Genomic DNA, 21,901 nt, shown 5'->3' with positions numbered 1-21,901 from the left:
GTATTTTTTAATTCTCTCATCTAATAAAATAAAGCACATTAGATACAAAAGCGCCCAACATGATGACAAAATCCATTCTTTTCTTAATCTTTCATTGTAATTTGGTCTCCAGCATACTGTTCGTAGGCAGCTTCTGGAAATCTTGTACCATTATCGCGTAAATTAGGCCTACATCGACTTTTAAAGGTTATGTTGAACTCAAAAACATGGTTCAGAATATAAGAATCAATTCTCAAAAGTTCTTGAATGCATTATATTCAATCAAATACAGTAGAGACAATACGCGACACTCAAAGAGATAGAGGGATAGCTATTAGAGCTCTCTCTAGTGGATTGACCTGAGAACTACTGATTCTGTCATAAGAGCACGTGTATTTGTGTGTAGAGTTTTTGGTGTTATTCATGCGTTTTCAGTGAGTTGACATAATTAAATAGTAGCGTGTGTCATTCCTTGATATCTCCTCTCAATATGAGGGAAAAGAGATGTGCTGTGTTTGCCTGCAGTAACTATGAAGTAGAGAAGAATGCTCGGTCTTTCTTCAGTTTCCCTCGTGACAAGAAAATGTAAGTAATATTGTGTTTGCATATATATTCTTCCAGTGACAAAGAGATTTTTATAGTACTTCATAATATTCTGACCTGCTCGGCCCACATTTTAACTGGCTTAAAATATAATACGCATATTTTATTGTATAGTGCAGCAGTTAACCTTCAATACCGACGTGTTGTTGTAGGTGTGATCTGTGGGTTTGATTTAATTCAGGAAAATACATATGCATATGAGTGTGGCCAGTTGTGTTCCAAGTTACCCCATTTGGAATGCTGTAATGCGTTGTCAAGCACTGAAAAAAATATGGGTGATTTAAGAAATGTACATATTTTGTTGAAACAATATGATGTTGCAAATTTGCTTTACCCTAATGTAATGGCATTATGGCAAGTATTGCCTATAGGGAAAGTTTGAATGTTTTTGAGGCTAAATTTATAGATTTTCTTTCTGTTAGTAGGCTTCAAGTTAAAAGGAAAATTGTCCAGCTCTTAAATGTAAATTCATTGAATCATGTGTGTAAGGAATATGCCAATATTTTTGTTGACAGGTGTTTTAATATGATGATAAATTGCTTTTAAGTGAGAAAAAAGAAAAATCTAGCCATGAACGTTCAGACAGGAATTCTAAAGCTAAAAAAGTAATGCATAAATGAAAGATCAAGCCCACTCACAGCAGTCCATTTCACATCTTGATTATACGTCTAATTTCAGTCTTTGAATAATAACCTGTTAAATAATTCCTCATTCATTTATCCAGAATTGCTTTAGCAACTTTGAAGTTAATATCTTAGTAACACTTTCTTTCTAGACGTAATTTATTTATCCATTTCCGTACATACGTTCCACTGATATTTGAATTTAGCACGAATTTTCAGGTCAAGCCACTAGGAGCGCCACTTGTGACTTGTCTCCCATTTTAACAAGGCTAAATCCGGAAGTAATGCGTATTGTCTCTACTGTATTTGATTCAATTCTGCCCGTCACTAATCCAATCAAACTGGAAAGATAAAAGAAATATCATCAAAACTTCAGAAATTACGGTTATTCTTGACCTTGAGGTCATCTGGAAAGCGCGCTCGCTGCGCATGTCAGTACGAGTTGGAAATGATACAAACCATTTAAATGTAACGTGCGCAAATAAAATGACTGCAGTTTTTGGTATTTTAACACGAAAATGTAAAATTCCCAGTCTTACATTAGGACCTAAACAGTAATAGGCAATCCCAAGACCTCCCATGGCTTTCTTTTTTAATGTAAGGTGCAACATCTGTTCTGGTCTCGCTAACATAATCGCGTACGATAATATTAAAATACTAAATTTGTGTTAAGGAGTAGTTTCGATTCCTGCCTGCTCAGTAGTAGGATCGAAAAAATGTAAAAATATAAACATCTAACCCTGGACATAATGTGGACGTTTTATAAGTGCGAACATTTGACGAAACTTGTTCCGTCTTCAAGCAGAGCTGTCGAAATGCGCCGTGTCTCCTTACAATATTGTTGTGGCCACTCTCTGCTTTATGATTTTCTGAGATTCTCTAAACAATAACACCCGAATGCAATGCTAAGATGGTCCCTTATGCAAGTTCACTGCCGATCGCTTTTCCAGTACCGATACATTACTTGCTCTAATTATCGCAATGACGGGGCGTAAACGCCAAGATCCATACACATGCCATAGCCATCCTTTCGTGAGATACAGTTTATTAAAAATACGATTGATCGAGGATTTAGCGTTGATCAGACTGGAATTTCTGGACGGTTGATCCGGGAAATCGTTTATTCGAGGAACGGATAATGCGGGATTTTTACGTGATTTAATTACGATGCTCGCGGGACCATGTAATTTGAAAGCATATTCCGGGAAAACGTAGTTTCCGTGAACGGATAATCAAGGTTCTACTGTACTCCAAAAGAAATTATGTGAACAGCAATTAGGCATTTGTCACTGCAATTTCATTAATTTTTACGAAGAACGATAAATTTTGTAATTTTGATTCACCATATGTGTGATGTTTCTTGGATTCTCTGTGTCTTCTGCAATCATCTCGTCCACCGCGAGCCACAGAGAAATCACACGAATACACACTGCAGAACACGTGGTTTTCACTAACACGTGAAGCAAGTAGGCATGGTCATTCGTTTGTGTAACCATCTCAATATTTCTGTAACACTGCTGTCTTATTAGAAGAAGATGCAATTTGACAATTACTCCACTTCATTTTACAAAACCAATCACTTCTTCTCGAATCAACGACTAGGATAACTAGAACTGAAACACGCTAACTAAATATACCACTCACATCTACGCACACAACAAAGAGAGAGCCGAACACGCGCGCTGGAGAACAGCAGAGCACGGAGTAGAGCCTACTTCATGGCTGACTTGACGAGTCATTCTAGCTAACAGAGCAGCGTATATCTATGTAGCTGGCCGTGATTTCACAATGCTTGCAGGAAACAAAAGGAAATGACGACCAAATAACCGCCAAATAAGTTTAGTTGCCAACTTACAAACATTGAAACGAGGAGGGTTGACCAGTAATGCTCTAAGGGATTTAATATTTTTTTACTTCTTTCCTTTTTTTTGTAGAAATTAATTTTTATCGCGATACTGTTGCTTTTCTGTAATAATTTCCCCTTTGTCAGTAATGCCGTAACCACGAAGTGAAATCTGTAATCATTACAGACAATCCATAATAGTTGGCACCTCTTGATTTATATAGCTATTTTGCGACAGGGTTAGTAAGAAAGGAGTCAGTACGCAATAGACTGCTTCAATTTTTGACTCTACAGACGGAGATAAAAGCGATTTATTATTTGAAGAGTCCGAAGACGGAAATTTAATTTGTAAGTCTTCTCAGTGCAAGAGCAACTCATGTGCCCCGGAAAATAAAACAGCTGACAAAAACACTGACGTGAATAACTTGGACCCAGGACCTTCAAATACCATTCTGATATACACTGGCAGAAAAAGTATCCAAACACCATGAAATAAGGAAAGTAGAATTTTGGCAATATATTTGTCGAGGTAACATATTTAACTGATTAAAGGTACAAGACTACAGGTTAATATCCGCGTGAGAAAAACCATTGCAAATGTACCATGCTGGTCCATTAGTAACCGGTGCAATTGCCTGACTGTTGAATGCAGGCATGCAAACGTGTATGCATTGTGTCATACAAGCACCAGATGTCAGCTTGTGGGATGACTTCCATGCCTGTTGCACTTGGTCGGTCAATACAGGGACAATTAATGCCGGTTGTGGATGACGCTGGAGTTGTTGTCCAATGGTGTCCCATAAGTGCTCGACTGGGGACAGATCGGGGGATCGAGCAGGCCAAGGCAACATGTCGACACTCTGTAGAACATGTTGGGTTACAACAGTGGCATGGGAGCGTGCATTATCCTGTTGGAAAACACCCCAGGAATGCATTTCATGAATGGCAGCACAACAGGTCGAATCACCAGACGGACGCACACATCTGCAGGCAGGGTGTATGGGACGACAGCACTCCTGCTGTCATAGGAAATTGCTCTCCAGACCAGAACTCCTGGTGTAGGTCCAGTGTGTCAATGCCTCAGACAGGTGGAATGCAAGGTGCTCACCTGGCCTCCTCATAACCAACACACGGCCATCACCGGCACCATGGCAGAACCAGCTTTCATCAGAAAACACAATGGACCTCCACTCCATCCTCCATTGAGCTCTTGCTTGACAAAACTGAAGTCGCAGGTGGCGGTGGTTCGGGGTAAGTGGAATGCACACCACAGGGCATCTATGACTCGGAGCTGTCCTTTAAGCAACCAATTTTGAACAGTTTGTTGCGTCACTGTGGTGCCAACTGCAGCTCGAATTGCTGCTTCAGACGCAATCTGCTGCACCACAGCCATACACCAAACACAGGGGTCCTCCCTCTCTGTGGTGCCACGGGTACGTCCAAAGCCCAGTCGTCTTGCGAGTGTACCTTCTTGTGACCACTGCTGCCAGCACACATGCACAGTGGAGACATTCCTGCCAAGTCGTTCTGCAATAGCTTGGAAGGAAAATCCACCTTCACATAGCCCTATTATACGGACTCGTTCAACCGCAGTGAGCTGTTGATACTTGCCTCCCATGTATCTTGTTGTAAAGACATTCTTGACTCACTCACAGTCACTCCGTCCAATCTCAGAGGTAACTAACGCTCTCGCACAGTACAGACCGTATTTTGAAGCAAACCTTATGAGCAACGTTATGGGGCCGCTACTAGCGTCATGCTAATGCAATCTGCAGGAAATTTGAATCAATGTCATTATTCAAATGTATAAACATGCCTACCAACATTCGTTAATCTAGCACAACCCCTTCTTGGTGTCTGAATATTTTTTTCCCGCTAGTGTATAACATTAATCAAGGACCAATTTTAGATTCATATTTTGACACAGCAACCAATTCTACAGGGCACTTTCCACTAATTTTTGATACTGAAATTTTTATATAATTCACCAGGAATGAGTAATTCAGGTAAATAAATGGAAACAACAGGCAACACCTCCAACTAGTTGTAGTATCAAAGACTGGTCATCTCCAAGCCTATCTGATATAAGGGCTTTGATTAGCGTAAAATTTATTTTTGGAAAGACTCTTATGTCTTTTTTGCGCCAACGTGGTATTGCGAGAAAATCAATATCCTACGGACCTCTGCGATGGGAGTACATCCAATATTGAAGGTGAGTACTTAATATTACGTAGGTACGCATGTTTATAGCTAGTGTTCGATAACTCTGGAAGAGTTTTAATTTGCCATATTTTTGGTCCGCGTACAGACATAAAACATCTGTCTGCGTAGGGTTAAAGCAGTGTACAGCCTTATGTAGGTTTAATTCTCTATAAATAAAACACAAATTAAAGTCAATTTCTTGTGTAATATTGCCTCAGGGAGAGATTGATATCAACATACGTTGAAGCAATGCAGACCTTCAGTTCTGCATGGAGATCACTGAAAGCCAATTGATTTAGAAAAGGTTGAGTGGTTTATGCAGAGGACTACATGACAGAAAGTGAAGTGTTGGATGATGCAGAAACAGAGGGGAACAGGATGGGCTTGTGTGAAAAGTCAATTTGGACTGTGATGTGTTAGGGCAAAAAGAAAACACTCATAGTGAAATTGCAGCAGAGTGATAGAAATCCATGTGATGATGAGGTGGAAGAGGAAGATGTGCCTCAAAGCGTTCAACAGAATCTGACTCTTGTGCAGGCAACAAACATGGCACGTAGTCTTCAAGATTTTCTTCTGTCACAAAGTGATATGCCAGAATCTGACTTAAATTCACGTGCAGTGGTTGGTGACTATCTTGAATGTTCTTTTGTGCTTGAGAGTGCTTAGAAGAATATCAGACTTTTTCAAAAAATAAAGTTCAGAAAATACTGTACCAGAACAACGTAGAATTTGATATGCTAAAAATTTACAGAAAACCTCTTGCCATTATTGTATATCATTACTTTGTGTGCCAGCCCCGTGGTGTGGGGGTAGTGTGCCTGCCTCTTACCCGGAGGCCCCGGGTTTCATTCCCGGCCAGGTCACGGATTTTTACCTGGACCTGAGGGCTGGTTCGAGGTCCACTCAGCCTACGTGATTAGAATTGAGGAGCTATCTGATGGTGAGATAGCGGCCCCGGTCTAGAAAGCCAAGGGTAACGGCCGAGAGGATTCATCATGCTGACCACATGACACCTCGTACTCTGCAGGTCTTACGGCTGAGCAGCGGTCGCTTGGTAGGCCAAGGTCCTTCAAGGGCTGTAGTGCCATGGGGTTTGGTTGATTACTTTGTGTACATATATCCTAATCTTCCTATCATCTAATAAATATTAAGTCTCTTTATGTTTAAATTCATACTGAAGTAATGTAGATCCTGCAAAGGATGTGACAACAGGTGAGTTATTAAGAACTGACTTATTTCAGTATAACAAAATTTCAATATAACCAATTCATTATACTGGTATTTTACTGTATTTTTAATATGAATTAAACAATATAATATTAAAATGAAACACACATTTTTAATATTGTGGTATACTGGAATGACAAGGGACTGTGAGAAAAATTTGAATTATTCACTATAATTTAAAAATTTCTACTGAACTCCAATTACATACTCGTGATTTACCCAGATACGCAGTCTTCAAACATTAGGATCCTATTTTGTACATGAAGACAATGCAATAGCGTGACAGAGAGCAGAGGATAGGGATATTGTATCAGTACTGTTGTCAGGTGTAAGATTCAGACTGAACATATGCAATAATAATTTGAGAAATCTACTGTATATTATAAGATTTCTTTTTTACCTAGGCATAATTTGACAGATGAGTAAAGCAACATTTTCACAGTTCTTTTTGGTGGGGCAGAAGACCAAACAGGAATGGTCTGGCACAACTTCTAAAACCAGTCCACCTACTCTATCCGGATCCAGTTTAGCCATAGCAGGTGTATACTGGAAGAAAAGAAATGTTGAACCTAAAATATACATATATATACATATAAAGGCAAGGAAGTACAAGTATGAAATGTTTATTTTTATACAAGTCATACCGGGTAAGAAAGCCTTCTAACTAAAGTCAACGAGTCTTCTTCAGAGATGGCATTCCAATTGATGGCCCACATACTGTCTTCACATTTTATATACTCCTTAAGTTCAACAGGACGGAAGTCTTGGGTGTAAATCTCAGCATGGAGAAAGATAGCAATTTCATGCAAATTGCCGATTGTAGCACTCATCCCAATGATATGAATTTTCTCTGTAGCAAAGTATAAAGCAATCAAAACAGAAATCCAACAATGGGAATAAAGTTGTTCAGCACACAATAATATCTTTCTGAGGGTACAACAAATAAATCAGCCAATTTCTTACAGGTTGTATCCCTAAGTAAATATATACATACTGTACATACATACATACATACATACATAATAGGGTCAAAAGTTTGTGGCCTGGCCACAGTGTCGCTGTAGTGTACAATGGCAGATAGGTTGCTCCATGGGATGGTGCCTCAACAATTCTTTGTTCATCACAGTAGTAAGGGAAGCAGTTATGTGCATACGATGTAAGCATAACTACAGTCTCTGTTGTGAATAGTAGTTGGATGACAGCGGCAAAACATGAGAATATTGTAGTTTGAGCAATGGGCAAACATTAAGTTCTACCAAAAGTAAGCAAGCCCACTAGCAAACTGTTTTAGGGGATGAAGCTAAAATCACCCATATTGCCATGATAGAAACCACAATAAGACAAGTCAAAGGTAATATGTCATTTACCGGGCGAGTTGGCCGTGCGCATAGAGGCGCGCGACTGTGAGCTTGCATCCGGGAGATAGGTTTGAATCCCACTATCGGCAGCCCTGAAGATGGTTTTCCATGGTTTCCCATTTTCACACCAGGCAAATGCTGGGGCTGTACCTTAATTAAGGCCACGGCCGCTTCCTTCCAACTCCTAGGCCTTTCCTATCCCATCGTCGCCATAAGACCTATCTGTGTTTGGTGCGATGTGAAGCCCCTAGCAAAAGATGTCATTTGAACAGTTACTCACTGAAAATAATTGTACATGTAGAGTTCATTCCACAAGGAGCAACTGTAAACAAGAACAGCTACAAGCAAACTCTTCGCCATCTATTTGATTCAATTAGTTGTGTCTTCAGCTGTGATTTTTAAAAAACTGGCCATTGCTACACAAGATCCCTCCACATTACTCTATACTTCTTCAAGAGGAAATAGCAATGCAATAGGTCACCGTTATGCTAGACGCTTCATTCTCACCTAATCTCGCACCATGGAATTTCTATGTTCTCCTTCACTCAAAAAGCAAAGCTATGTGGGCGTAGATTTCATTCTGTCAAAGAGATCTTTGGTGTCTTAAGGGCAGCCATACAAGATCTCCAAGCTAAAATCTTTCAACAGTTTCCAATCACTATAACAGCATTGACAGTTGTGCATAGCAGCCAATGGCGAATATTTTGAGGGATTATGTGGAACTGTCTAAGTGTATGCCATGTAGCATGGCTGCCTACACTCTAGGCACCAGTCCACGAACTTACTAACTGTTGTAGTATATACAAGCCTCTAAGAATGAATCAACCACCTCCAGGACACACTATTTTTAATTGGCACTGGGGCTTCTTCCACTTCTACACCTCTTATCTTCAAATTATTAACAACCAAGTCTAACTATTGTCTCCATGATCTCTGTTTTTCTTACCCCTTACATCCAAGCTCATTATTCCCCTGGGTAACCTATTTCTTCACTTGCCTCAAATGACTCCACCACCTACATTGGTTCACATACACAGTTTGTTTTATCGAGTTTATTCCTAACTTAGCTCTTATCACTTCATTGCAAATGCTGCGTACAAGCATCATTTCATATTTGAGAATTACCCATCCATCTAACTTCTGTTAAAATACGAGGGGATGGTTATTTAGTTATACTTTCCCTTAAAACAACAATCACCATCATCAAAATCCAGCTTTCACTTTCATTCATGGAGCAAAGCTGATCTGAAAATAGAGCAATATTATTATACTCTGTAAGAAAGCAGTGAGTCTGCAGACTAGACTACCACTGACTGCAACTGTGAGCTCATTGTATTAGCTTTGCTACACCTTAATTTGATTTCTCTTACTATACTTTCACCCTAGGACAATATGCATTTTAAGTAGTACTTGAAAGGATCCACCAGTTCCTGTTTTTTATTTCCACCTAGGAATTTAATTCTTTTAAGCTTCTCCTCAAATGACATCACTTTTGTGTTGGAAATACTAATATTCACATCATACTCGGAGGATTTCTATACAGCAAGGTGCAAGTTTTCAACAGAGTTTCCTGTTAGGATCAAGTGAGGACATAAGCCAAACTGCCTACAGTATGTTCACTCACCTGAATCAGACTCAGTCTCTGTGACACACCCTGGTGCACATTTGCTGGTAAGACTAGCAAACTGTGAGAACAATGCCGCCAGTATATTTATTTATTTATTTATTTATTTATAGATGTCTTTATTTGTGGCGAAGTTAGGGCTCTTGGCCCTCCCTTACACTTAACCACATTATGCGCCTTAATACTGAATACAAACTTAATATTCAAACTTAACACAGTGTATATAATATAATAATAATAATATAACTTAATATAGACTAAAACTAAAAGATTACATCCTAAGTCTAAAATTAGAAAAATAAATTCAATATTAACTACTCTAGTGGAATTCATATAACAGTAATTTATGTAAACTTTTGGGAACTATTTACTTCAGACATTCACTCACACATTCACACATAACTACATGATATAGCTTACGTATTCAAGATGAAATCTTTAGACTGTCTTTTGAAGGTAATTAATGAGGAACAATTTCTAATTTCAGGGGGTAAAGCATTCCGTATTCTAGCGCCCGACACAAGGAAAGAATTACTGAAGGCAGATGTATGATGTGGAGGTATTGCAATTATTGACCCAGATCGCGTATCACGGTCGTGAATTTAAATTCCAGACGAAAAAGGAAAATTAAAATGTTATTGGTTAAAAGTAGCAGAAAGGATGAATCCTGCAAGCTTATTGATTCACTGAATATTCAGTTTTGTTTCCTGTTGCACCATGTGCGCATGCTTTCTCTTAGGAACGCATCGTAGTATGAATTCACTTCATATTTGAGCTTGCTTGAGTTTGGATGGGTGCCCAAGTAACTCTTGCTTCTCTTGGGACCTTGTCGCTTCATGGTGTGATCTTTTTCATTTTATTTCATTTCTTGGGTGCAGGATTTTCGCTACCGTTTTCTTATGAAATGTGACTTTTTATTTTTATTTTACAGGTTTTCAATCGTGAATGCATTTCCACTTTGCTTTCAACTAGATTTTAATTTCAAGCTACATTTTAACCTTGTAACCTTTTAAAAATTTAACATGTAATTATCCAGTAGCTTGGACTAGTAGATAAGGGACTATCACAATGTACAAATCAGAACAGGGATGTTCACTATTAGATTTTTTAAAGTGACTTCAGCACAACTATGTCAAATGATCCACTCTGCATAGTGGATCACAAGTTATTTATGTTCCCCTTTTCCAGAAATTTCAACTTTTGAGGTTTTCATAATTTTAGGTTATGAAGAAAACTGTGTAAATCACAGTTAAGTCTATCCTCTTGTGTTTTACTTACTTATTTATTTATTTATGTATTTATTTATTTATTTATTTATTTATTTGGGAAGCCAAAACAGCAAGATGGCAAATTACACACTTTCACAGTGAAATAGATATTTTTTTTTTTTTTTTTTGCTAGGGGCTTTACGTCGCACCGACACAGATAGGTCTTATGGCGACGATGGGATAGGAAAGGCCTAGGAGTTGGAAGGAAACGGCCGTGGCCTTAATTAAGGTACAGCCCCAGCATTTGCCTGGTGTGAAAATGGGAAACCACGGAAAACCATCTTCAGGGCTGCCGATAGTGGGATTCGAACCTACTATCTCCCGGATGCAAGCTCACAGCCGCGCGCCTCTACGCGCACGGCCAACTCGCCCGGTGAAATAGATATTTACAATGGAGTAACACAAAGCAAACTTAAAAAAAAATGTATAAATGAACAATAAAAAAAGAACTAATAACAAAAATAGCAGAAGAAAAATTAAAAACTAAAATGATAAATGTAGGGAAATTAGAGTTAACAATAAAATTGTCAAATGAGAAGAATGAAGAAAATGAAAGATTTTAAGTAAAATTAAGAGGAGTAGTTATGTCTAGGCACAGTAAGATAAATACAGATATGACACACATATAAGGGTATAGTACAGTAAAAAAGAAATACATATTACATTATTACCATGAAGCTGCGGCTTCGCCCATCTTTATTAATTCAACCATTAGATGAAAAATCAGTCTGCAGTGATAAGAATTGAGGGCTTTGAAAAACAAGCAGCAATCAAAAAAGGAGTGAGGCAAGGCTGCAGTCTGTCCCCCCTCCTTTTCAATGTTTACATAGAACAGGCTATAAAGGAAATCAGAGAGGAATTTGGAAAGGGAATCACAGTCCAAGGAGAGGAAATCAAAACCTTGAGATTTGCCGATGATATTGTTATTTTATCTGAGACTGCAGAAGATCTCGAGAAGTTGCTGAATGGTTTGGACGAAGTCTTGGGAAAGGAGTACAAGATGAAAATAAATAAGTCCAAAACAAAAGTAATGGAGTGCAGTCGAACGAAGGCAGGTGATGCAGGAAATATTAGATTAGGAAATGAAGTCTTAAAGGAAGTAGATGAATATTGTTACTTGGGTAGTAAAATAACTAACGACGGCAGAAGTAAGGAGGACATAAAATGCAGACTAGCACAAGCAAGGAAGAGTTTTCTTAAGAAAAGAAATTTGCTCACTTCAAACATTGATATAGGAATTAGAAAGATGTTTTTGAAGACTTTCGTGTGGAGCGTGGCATTGTATGGAAGTGAAACATGGACGATTACTAGCTCAGGAAGAAAGAGAATAGAAGCTTTTGAAATGTGGTGTTATAGAAGAATGCTGAAGGTGAAATGGATAGATCAAATCACGAATGAAGAGATACTGAATCGAATTGGTGAGAGGAGATCGATATGGCTAAATATGACGAGGAGAAGAGATAGAATGATAGGACACATCTTAAGACACCCAGGACTTGATCCGTTGGTTTTTGAAGGAAGTGTAGGTGGTAAGAACAGTAGGGGTAGGCCAAGGTATGAATATGAAAAGCAGGTTAGAGCAGATGTAGGATGCAATAGTTACGTAGAAATGAAAAGGTTAGCACAGGATAGGGTGGCATGGAGGGCTGCATCAAACCAGTCTATGGACTGATGACTCAAACAACAACACAGCTGTTTTTTAACTATTTATTTAAAAGCAAAATAAAAAATATACTTATTAACACATCATTTTTACATCAATTGCATGAACTACATGGGGAGCCTGTTAACCCCTAGAGGGCGCGTCCCCAGGTGGCCGATAGAGGGACCCTACAAATCAATAGGGCTGGTTGAAATATCCAATACAACCTGCGGACCAACAGGCAGCCTAGTTCCTGCGGGCTTTAAAATACTGGGACACCCTCCCTCAAGAGGTCACAAATATGGAAGGCTCAAGAGCAGGGTATATGTGAAGACCCCAACAGCATCAGTGGCGGAGAACGTGGACTTCGGTACGTCGTCGGTGGCGGAAGAAGTAAACTTGTAGAGTCGGTACTCCAGTGGAGTGGCCTAGAATAACAACTGGCAGTAGGTATAAAATGCCTTTGGGAGTGGCGACCCCATTGTATTAATAGCCTATACACGATATAGTACTAGTAAATCAGCATCGATGTGCAGTTCTCAGAGTACTGGGGGTACTGTGAGAAATGGGCAACCAGTAACCAACATTAGGACAGGAATAGTAAATCTTATGACCCTGACAGGAAAGGTGGAGGAAGTAGTAGACCTCATGGAGAAGAAGGTGGAAATGATGGGCCTGAGTGAAGTGAAATTCCATCGTTAGACACATGGGGAAAGTGTGTGGAGGAAAGGGAACCAGGGTAGAATGTTATCCAGGAATTAGGTTGAGGCAGATGTTGAGGACAGTAGAAGAGAGGGAGGAGGGGAAGGAGAAGGTGGTAGTGTTTCACGTTGGTACCAACAACGTAAGGCAAGCTGATATAAGTACCAACATAGTTGGAGATGTGTGGGATCTGGTAAATGCAGCACGGGTGAAGTTTAAGAAAGCGGAGATTGTTATTAGTGGAATACTGTGTAGGAGGGATACTGACTGGAGGGTGATTGGGGATTTAAATGAGACTATGGAGTGGGTATGTGGGAAGCTGGGAGTGAAATTTCTAGATCCTAATGGGTGGGTAGGAGAAAGGGATCTGCGCTCGGATGGCCTTCATTTAAACCGCAGTGGTACGTATAAGTTAGGAAATTTGTTTGGAAGGGTAATAGGGAGGTACATTCAGGGAAACGGGATGGCCTAGGGAGCGGTGATAAGGGAACAGGGAACTGGAAATCAAGTAGGGATGACATAAAATTGTTAGTGTTGAACTGTAGAAGTATTGTAAAGAAAGGAATAGAATTAAGTAATTTAATAGATATATATTTACCAGATATTGTAATAGGAGTTGAATCATGGCTGAGAAATGATATAATGGATGCAGAAATTTTCTCACGGCACTGGAGTGTGTATTAAATTCTTTCAAGGTCCACCTATTCAATACAATGACGTTTTATTGTGATTTAATCACATGTCAAATAGTCAAATGGTACCAGTTTCGGCATCTATGTGCCATCATCAGCCTTGAGTACAAATTAAAACAAGATATACATTCCTAAAACATCTAAAACACATTTTAACACATTATAAAATAACATACAATTAATGTGGTGATACATGAAATACGATAAAATTATGATACAATTGGTATGATATAAAATTCTTAAAATTCCGGCTGTTCGTTACATAATTCAGTCTGTGTGCATCCGGGATAAGTGAATTTTTACAGTTGTATGCTGTCTATGTGAATGACATTTGTTCCTTTAGATATTAGGTGGTTCCAGGGAAGTTTACTTTGATCATGTAAGATCGCGATGTATTTAGAGATGACTTCCCACTTCAATTTGAACCTGAAGAAGAAATTAGCTAAGTTAGATGTTGGAAGCAATGTATGGAAGTTACTGGAAACATTAGAATCGTTAAATGACGATTGACTCACCTTGTTTTAGGAATGTATATCTTGTTTTAATTTGTACTCAAGGCTGATGATGGCACATAGATGCCGAAACTGGTACCATTTGACTATTTGACATGTGATTAAATCACAATAAAACGTCATTGTATTGAATAGGTGGACCTTGAAAGAATTTAATTTTGTTGTAATCCCACTTCAATACGGAACCAATGAAATTCATAACTATAACTGGAGTGTGTATCGTAGAGATAGGATAGGAAAGGTGGGAGGGGGAGTTTTCATTCTGGTGAAAGAAGAATTTGTAAGCTACGAAAAAGTTAAAGATGAGACACATGAAATTCTAGGTGTAAGGCTCATTTCTAAAGATAATAGGCAACTTGATATATTTGGAGTGTACCGATCGGGAAAGGGTAGCACTGATGCGGATTCGGAATTATTTGATAGGATAGTCAGCTATGTGGGAAACGACATGGAAAGAAATGTGATTGTAGCGGGAGATCTGAATTTGCCAGATGTCAATTGGGAAGGAAATGCGAACGACAGGAAGCATGACCAACAAATGGCAAATAAGTTAATATGGGAAGGACAGCTGATTCAGAAAGTGATGGAACCAACCAGAGGGAAAAATATTTTGGATGTGGTGCTGATAAAACCAGATGAGCTCTATAGGGAAACTGAAGTAATAGATGGTATTAGTGATCATGAAGCTGTTTTTGTGGTAGTTAAAAATAAATGTGATAGAAAGGAAGGTCTTAAAAGTAGGACTGTTAGGCAGTACCATATGGCTGATAAAGCAGGTATGAGGCAGTTTCTAAAAAGTAACTATGATCGGTGGAAAACGGTAAATAAAAATGTAAACAGACTCTGGGATGGGTTTAAAGAAATTGTTGAGGAATGCGAAAACAGGTTTGTACCTTTAAGGGTGGTAAGGAATGGTAAAGACCCACCTTATTATAATAGAGAAATAAAGAGACTAAGAAGGAGGTGCAGACTGGAAAGAAATAGAGTTAGAAATGGCTGTGGAAGTAAGGAGAAATTGAAGGAACTTACTAGGAAATTGAATCTAGCAAAGAAGGCAGCTAAGGATAACATGATGGCAAGCATAATTGGCAGTCATACAAATTTTAGTGAAAAATGGAAGGGTATGTACAGGTATTTTAAGGCAGAAACAGGTTCCAAGAAGGACATTCCAGGAATAATTAATGAACAAGGGGAGTGTGTATGTGAGGATCTTCAAAAGGCAGAAGTATTCAGTCAGCAGTATGTAAAGATTGTTGGTTACAAGGATAATGTCGAGATAGAGGAAGAGACTAAGGCCAAAGAAGTAATAAAATTTACGTATGATAACAATGACATTTACAATAAGATACAAAAGTTGAAAACTAGAAAAGCGGCTGGAATTGATCAGATTTCTGGGGATATACTAAAGACAATGAATGGGTTGGGATATAGTACCATATCTGAAGTACTTATTTGATTATTTTTTGGCCGAAGGAGCTATACCAGATGAATGGAGAGTTGCTATAGTAGCCCCTGTGTATAAAGGAAAGGGTGATAGACATAAATCTGAAAATTACAGGCCAGTAAGTTTGACATGCATTGTATGTAAGCTTTGGGAAGGCATTCTTTCTGATTATATTAGACATGTTTGTGAAATTAATAACTGGTTCGATAGAAGGCAATTCGGTTTTAGGAAAGGTTATTCCACTGAAGCTCAACTTGTAGGATTCCAGCAAGATATAGCAGATATCTTGGATTCTGGAGGTCAAATGGACTGTATCGCGATTGACATGTCTAAAGCATTTGATAGGGTGGATCATGGGAGACTACTGGCAAAAATGAGTGCAATTGGACTAGACAAAAGAGTGACTGAATGGGTTGCTATATTTCTAGAAAATAGATCTCAGAGAGTTAGAGTAGGTGAAGCTTTGTCTGACCCTGTCATAGTTGAGAGGGGAGTTCCTCAGGGCAGTGTTATCGGACCTTTATGTTTTCTTATATATATAAATGATATGAGTAAAGGAGTGGAATCGGAGGTAAGGCTTTTTGCGGATGATGTTATTCTCTATAGAGTGATAAATAAGTTACAAGATTGTGAGCAACTGCAACGTGACCTCGAAAATATTGTGAGATGGACAGCAGGCAATGGTATGTTGATAAACGGGGCTAAAAGTCAGGTTGTGAGTTTTACAAATAGGAAAAGTCCTCTCAGTTTTAATTACTGCGTTGATGGGGTGAAAGTTCCTTTTGGGGATCATTGTAAGTATCTAGGTGTTAATATAAGGAAAGATCTTCACTGGGGTAATCACATAAATGGGATTGTAAATAAAGGGTACCGATCTCTGCACATGGTTATGAGGGTGTTTAGGGGTTGTAGTAAGGATGTAAAGGAGAGTGCATATAAGTCTCTGGTAAGACCCCAACTAGAGTATGGTTCCAGTGTATGGGACCCTCACCAGGATTACCTGATTCAAGAACTGGAAAAAATCCAAAGAAAAGCAGCTCGATTTGTTCTGGGTGATTTCCGACAAAAGAGTAGCGTTACAAAAATGTTGCAATGTTTGGGTTGGGAAGAATTGAGAGAAAGAAGAAGAGCTGCTCGACTAAGTGGTATGTTGAAATAATAACATTAAGTTATTTATTAGACCACCTAATCAATACAAAATCGTCTTGGATGATTTACATAAATTTGTTAGCTAATAGTGGGACATGTTTCGCCTTCTCTGAAGGCATCATCAGCCATAGTCTTAACCTTAAATTAAAAATAAGCGTCTAAATAACATGTAGTAATGAAATGAATTTTAAAAATCTTGAAGAGATTTGAAGTAAAATAACATTAAAAATAACAATGATGGTTTGAAAATACAATGTGATGAGATACAATAGTGGAAGTATTAACAAAATTAACATTAGAAGGCTGCTAAAATAAGTACAATGGATAAAACAACAGATTGTTATACAACAAGTAGTAAGATTACATAAAAGTAAAGTTGATAGTCATGGCGGTTATAATTAGACGATGGCGAAAAATCTTATATAATCAAAGTAAAGAGGAGAGAATAAAAGTCAAAGTTAGTCGAGAGATCCAAAGTTCATCATGATCTTGAAGATAAAAGACGAAAGTCAGATGCATATGGTGAATAGAAGTTGAAGAACAGTTTCAAATAGGATCACTATGGACCATCTCAAAATTTGAAGTGATGTTCAAATGTTGTAAATTGTGAGTTTGTAGATATTCTAGTTGAAAAAGCATATAAAAGTGGAATCTGTAAATGGAAGCAAGAAACGTAGAGATAATTGTGTGAAAAGATATTTGAAAAATATTGAAGTAGAATAGCATGCACTTACCATTTGACGGTGACAAAGATAGCTTGTAATATTATGAGTTAGAAGAATTTGCAACCGTAGACTTCTTGCTACGTGTGTTATAACTGAAGTTTTGTGCTGGAGGGGGATCTGTTTGCGTTGACGTAACTATTGGAGGGGGGCTGCTATTGGTGGGAGGGAAGGAAGAGAATGTATTACTGCGCGTGTTGTAACGGTGTAAGGCTATTGGAGGGAGCGATGTTCCGGTGGGTGTGGCTATGGGTTTATTGGTTGTATTTGAATTAGAGGTACTAGCGGCGGGGGGAAGGGAGGGGGGTATATTAGCTGTAGGGGAGGTGGGAACTCTAATTGATGTGAGGTTGAAGATTTTTAAGAATTTGTTGGTGAGGGAAGTTGATTCTCGTAATAAAATAAGAATCTGTTCATACAAGGGGCTTTTTTTATCAATAGTGTCATTTAGATTTTTATCTTTATTAAAATGTTGGTCGAGGAAAATAAATAAGTTTTCATATTCTGTCATGAGTTTGCTTTTATCGACTCTTTTTAGGATATGGAGGTCTTGTTCTATTGTGGTGAATTTATGCCCGGTGTCCCTTTTTTTTTTATATGGTTGGCCATTGCGGAGAATTTGTTGTGTCTTTGGGCATTGTAATGCTCGGCATATCTGGTAGAGAAGCTGCGGCCAGTTTGGCCAACATAACAACAAATTCTCCGCAATGGCCAACCATATAAAATTGAAATAATAACATTAAGTTATTTATTAGACCACCTAATCAATACAATTCACCACAATAGAACAAGACCTCCATATCCTAAAAAGAGTCGATAAAAGCAAACTCATGACAGAATATGAAAACTTATTTATTTTCCTCGACCAACATTTTAATAAAGATAAAAATCTAAATGACACTATTGATAAAAAAAGCCCCTTGTATGAACAGATTCTTATTTTATTACGAGAATCAACTTCCCTCACCAACAAATTCTTAAAAATCTTCAACCTCACATCAATTAGAGTTCCCACCTCCCCTACAGCTAATATACCCCCCTCCCTTCCCCCCGCCGCTAGTACCTCTAATTCAAATACAACCAATAAACCCATAGCCACACCCACCGGAACATCGCTCCCTCCAATAGCCTTACACCGTTACAACACGCGCAGTAATACACTCTCTTCCTTCCCTCCCACCAATAGCAGCCCCCCTCCAATAGTTACGTCAACGCAAACAGATCCCCCTCCAGCACAAAACTTCAGTTATAACACACGTAGCAAGAAGTCTACGGTTGCAAATTCTTCTAACTCATAATATTACAAGCTATCTTTGTCACCGTCAAATGGTAAGTGCATGCTATTCTACTTCAATATTTTTCAAATATCTTTTCACACAATTATCTCTACGTTTCTTGCTTCCATTTACAGATTCCACTTTTATATGCTTTTTCAACTAGAATATCTACAAACTCACAATTTACAACATTTGAACATCACTTCAAATTTTGAGATGGTCCATAGTGATCCTATTTGAAACTGTTCTTCAACTTCTATTCACCATATGCATCTGACTTTCGTCTTTTATCTTCAAGATCATGATGAACTTTGGATCTCTCGACTAACTTTGACTTTTATTCTCTCCTCTTTACTTTGATTATATAAGATTTTTCGCCATCGTCTAATTATAACCGCCATGACTATCAACTTTACTTTTATGTAATCTTACTACTTGTTGTATAACAATCTGTTGTTTTATCCATTGTACTTATTTTAGCAGCCTTCTAATGTTAATTTTGTTAATACTTCCACTATTGTATCTCATCACATTGTATTTTCAAACCATCATTGTTATTTTTAATGTTATTTTACTTCAAATCTCTTCAAGATTTTTAAAATTCATTTCATTACTACATGTTATTTAGACGCTTATTTTTAATTTAAGGTTAAGACTATGGCTGATGATGCCTTCAGAGAAGGCGAAACATGTCCCACTATTAGCTAACAAATTTATGTAAATCATCCAAGACGATTTTGTATTGATTAGGTGGTCTAATAAATAACTTAATGTTATTATTTCAATCTAATATCATCAATACGGACCAAAAATGATATTTATTACATGTAATAAGTGGTATGTTCCGAGCTGTCAGCGGAGAGATGGCGTGGAATGACATTAGTAGACGAATAGGTTTGAATGGCGTCTATAAAAGTAGGAAAGATCACAATATGAAGATAAAGTTGGAATTCAAGAGGACAAACTGGGGCAAATATTCATTTATAGGAAGGGGAGTTAGGGATTGGAATAACTTACCAAGGGAGATGTTCAATAAATTTCCAATTTCTTTGAAATCATTTCGGAAAAGGCTAGGAAAGCAACAGATAGGGAATCTGCCACCTGGGCGACTGCCCTAAATGCAGATCAGTATTGATTGATTGAAATGGAAAGGTAACAGAAGGAAGAAACTGAGGAAAGGATACACATTATACTGGAGAGGTGGCCAAGAGGCAATTAACGGAGTGGGGCTAATCATTTCAAAGCAATTGGAGGAGTATGTTGAAGTGGTAGAATGTGTGGCAAAATAATGAAGATTAGACTAAAGATGAAGAATGAAGTGATGGACTTCATACAAGTGTATGCACCACAGAGGGGAAACAGGGAGGAAGATATTGAAGGATTCTTGGTGAAAGTAGAAAGAGAAATTTCAGGTGTGAAAGTGGTTATTACGGGAGATCTGAATGCACAGGTCGGAAACAAGAGACAAGGAAAGGAAGAAGTCATTGGATCATATGGATATGGGAAAAAGAATTGTGAAGGAGAGGAACAAGTAGATTTCTGTGAAAGTGATAGCCTATACCTATACAATGTTAGCGGGGGGGAAAATGGTTTTGAAAAAATGAAAAAAAAAAAAAAAAACAAATCACAGGAAGTTGATGGATGTGACAGCTTTACCAGGAGAAGCATTTAATAGGGACCATAGAGTTATGGTGGCAAAATTATGGTTGGGAAAAAAGAAAACTGAAAGGGTTACGAGAAAGTAAAATAATATGGAAATTGAAAGACAAAAATGTAGAGGAAGATTTTCAGGAGAGAGTTAAACAACAAATCCCAGTTACTGAAGTGGAAAATGTAGAAAAGGAGTGGACAAATTTTAAAAAGGCATTTGTTAGTACAGCAGAGAGTGCTTGTGGCAGGACATCTATAAAAGTGAAAGAAAAGGGGACATCGTGGTGGAATGAGGAAGTGAGGAAAGTGGTGAAAGAAAAGGAAGACAGCCTGGCGAGAATGGAACCGAGATCAAACAGAAAAAAGCAAAAGGAGTATCTCAACAGCAAACTGAGATGTAAGAAGGTGGTAGGAGAAGAAAAGAAGAGATGGGAAGAATTTACACAAAAAAATGTAAGTGGATGTAAGTGGCACTCAAAGGATGCTGTATGGACATATAAGTAAGAGGACAGAAAGAGTTATCACAAAGCTAATGAAAAAGGAAGATGGAGAATTGTTAACACACCCAGAAGAGATAAAGAGAAGATGGAAGGAGTATTTTGATAAGCTATTGAATGTGAAAAACTGTACAGAGGAGATAGAAGCAATACAGTGCGAGGACTCAACAACAGAGGATGATATAACAATACTGGAGGTGGAGTTAGTGGTACAAAGGATAAAGATGGGAAAAGCAACAGGGATGGATGAAATCAGTGTGGAAATGATAAAGGCTGCTGGACCTGTTGATATGCAATGGTTGTACTGACTACTAAAGTGTATGTGGAAACACTAATGAAACAAGAAGACTGGAAAAAAGGGATGATACCAATGTTTAAGAAAGGGGACAAGAAAGTTTTTGGTAACTATAGAGGAATCACACTTATATCGCAGGTAGTTAAAATACTGGAAAGGATATTAGAAAGAATGAGACGAAAGATTGAAGGAGAGTTATAAGAGGAACAATATGGCTTCAGGAGTTGAAGGTCTACAGTGGACCCAATCTTTAGCATGAGGCAACTGATGGAAAAGAACTGGGACTTTCAAAGATGTAGAAAAGGCATATGTTAGTGTCCTCAGACAGAAGGTTTGGAAAACCATGGTTAAAAAGGGACTTGGAAGAGAAATATTAGAAATGGTGCAAGCAATGTACAACAACTGTGTTAGCAGTGTACTGACCCCAGACAGGAAGACAGAATGGTTTAGGAATAAGACTGAACAAAGACGGGGAGTGTGCTGTCATCTCTTTTGTTTATTATGGTCATGGACAAAATTTTCAAGGAAACAAAGGAAACCTATCGAGATAAAGAGATGATGATGTGATCTGGGGAAAAAACAGCAAAGAAGT

At 38.2% G+C, this 21,901-nt stretch overlaps 1 protein-coding gene across 1 annotated transcript in view; it reads right to left on the bottom strand.

Annotated features, from left to right (window-relative positions):
* Positions 1 to 21,901, bottom strand: part of mus301 (mutagen-sensitive 301) — a 239,331-nt gene that overhangs the window by 157,421 nt on the left and 60,009 nt on the right. Inside the window, exons 6-7 of the mRNA XM_068226820.1 lie at positions 7,122 to 7,327; positions 6,878 to 7,023 (exon numbers count right to left, since the gene is read on the bottom strand). Coding sequence (XP_068082921.1) covers positions 6,878 to 7,023; positions 7,122 to 7,327 — 352 coding nt within the window. The remainder of the gene's footprint in view (positions 1 to 6,877; positions 7,024 to 7,121; positions 7,328 to 21,901) is intronic.

This window comes from Anabrus simplex, chromosome 3, assembly GCF_040414725.1.
Source record: "Anabrus simplex isolate iqAnaSimp1 chromosome 3, ASM4041472v1, whole genome shotgun sequence".
Taxonomy (NCBI): Eukaryota; Metazoa; Arthropoda; class Insecta; order Orthoptera; family Tettigoniidae; genus Anabrus; species Anabrus simplex.
This window is presented reverse-complemented; position numbering and strand designations above follow the sequence as displayed.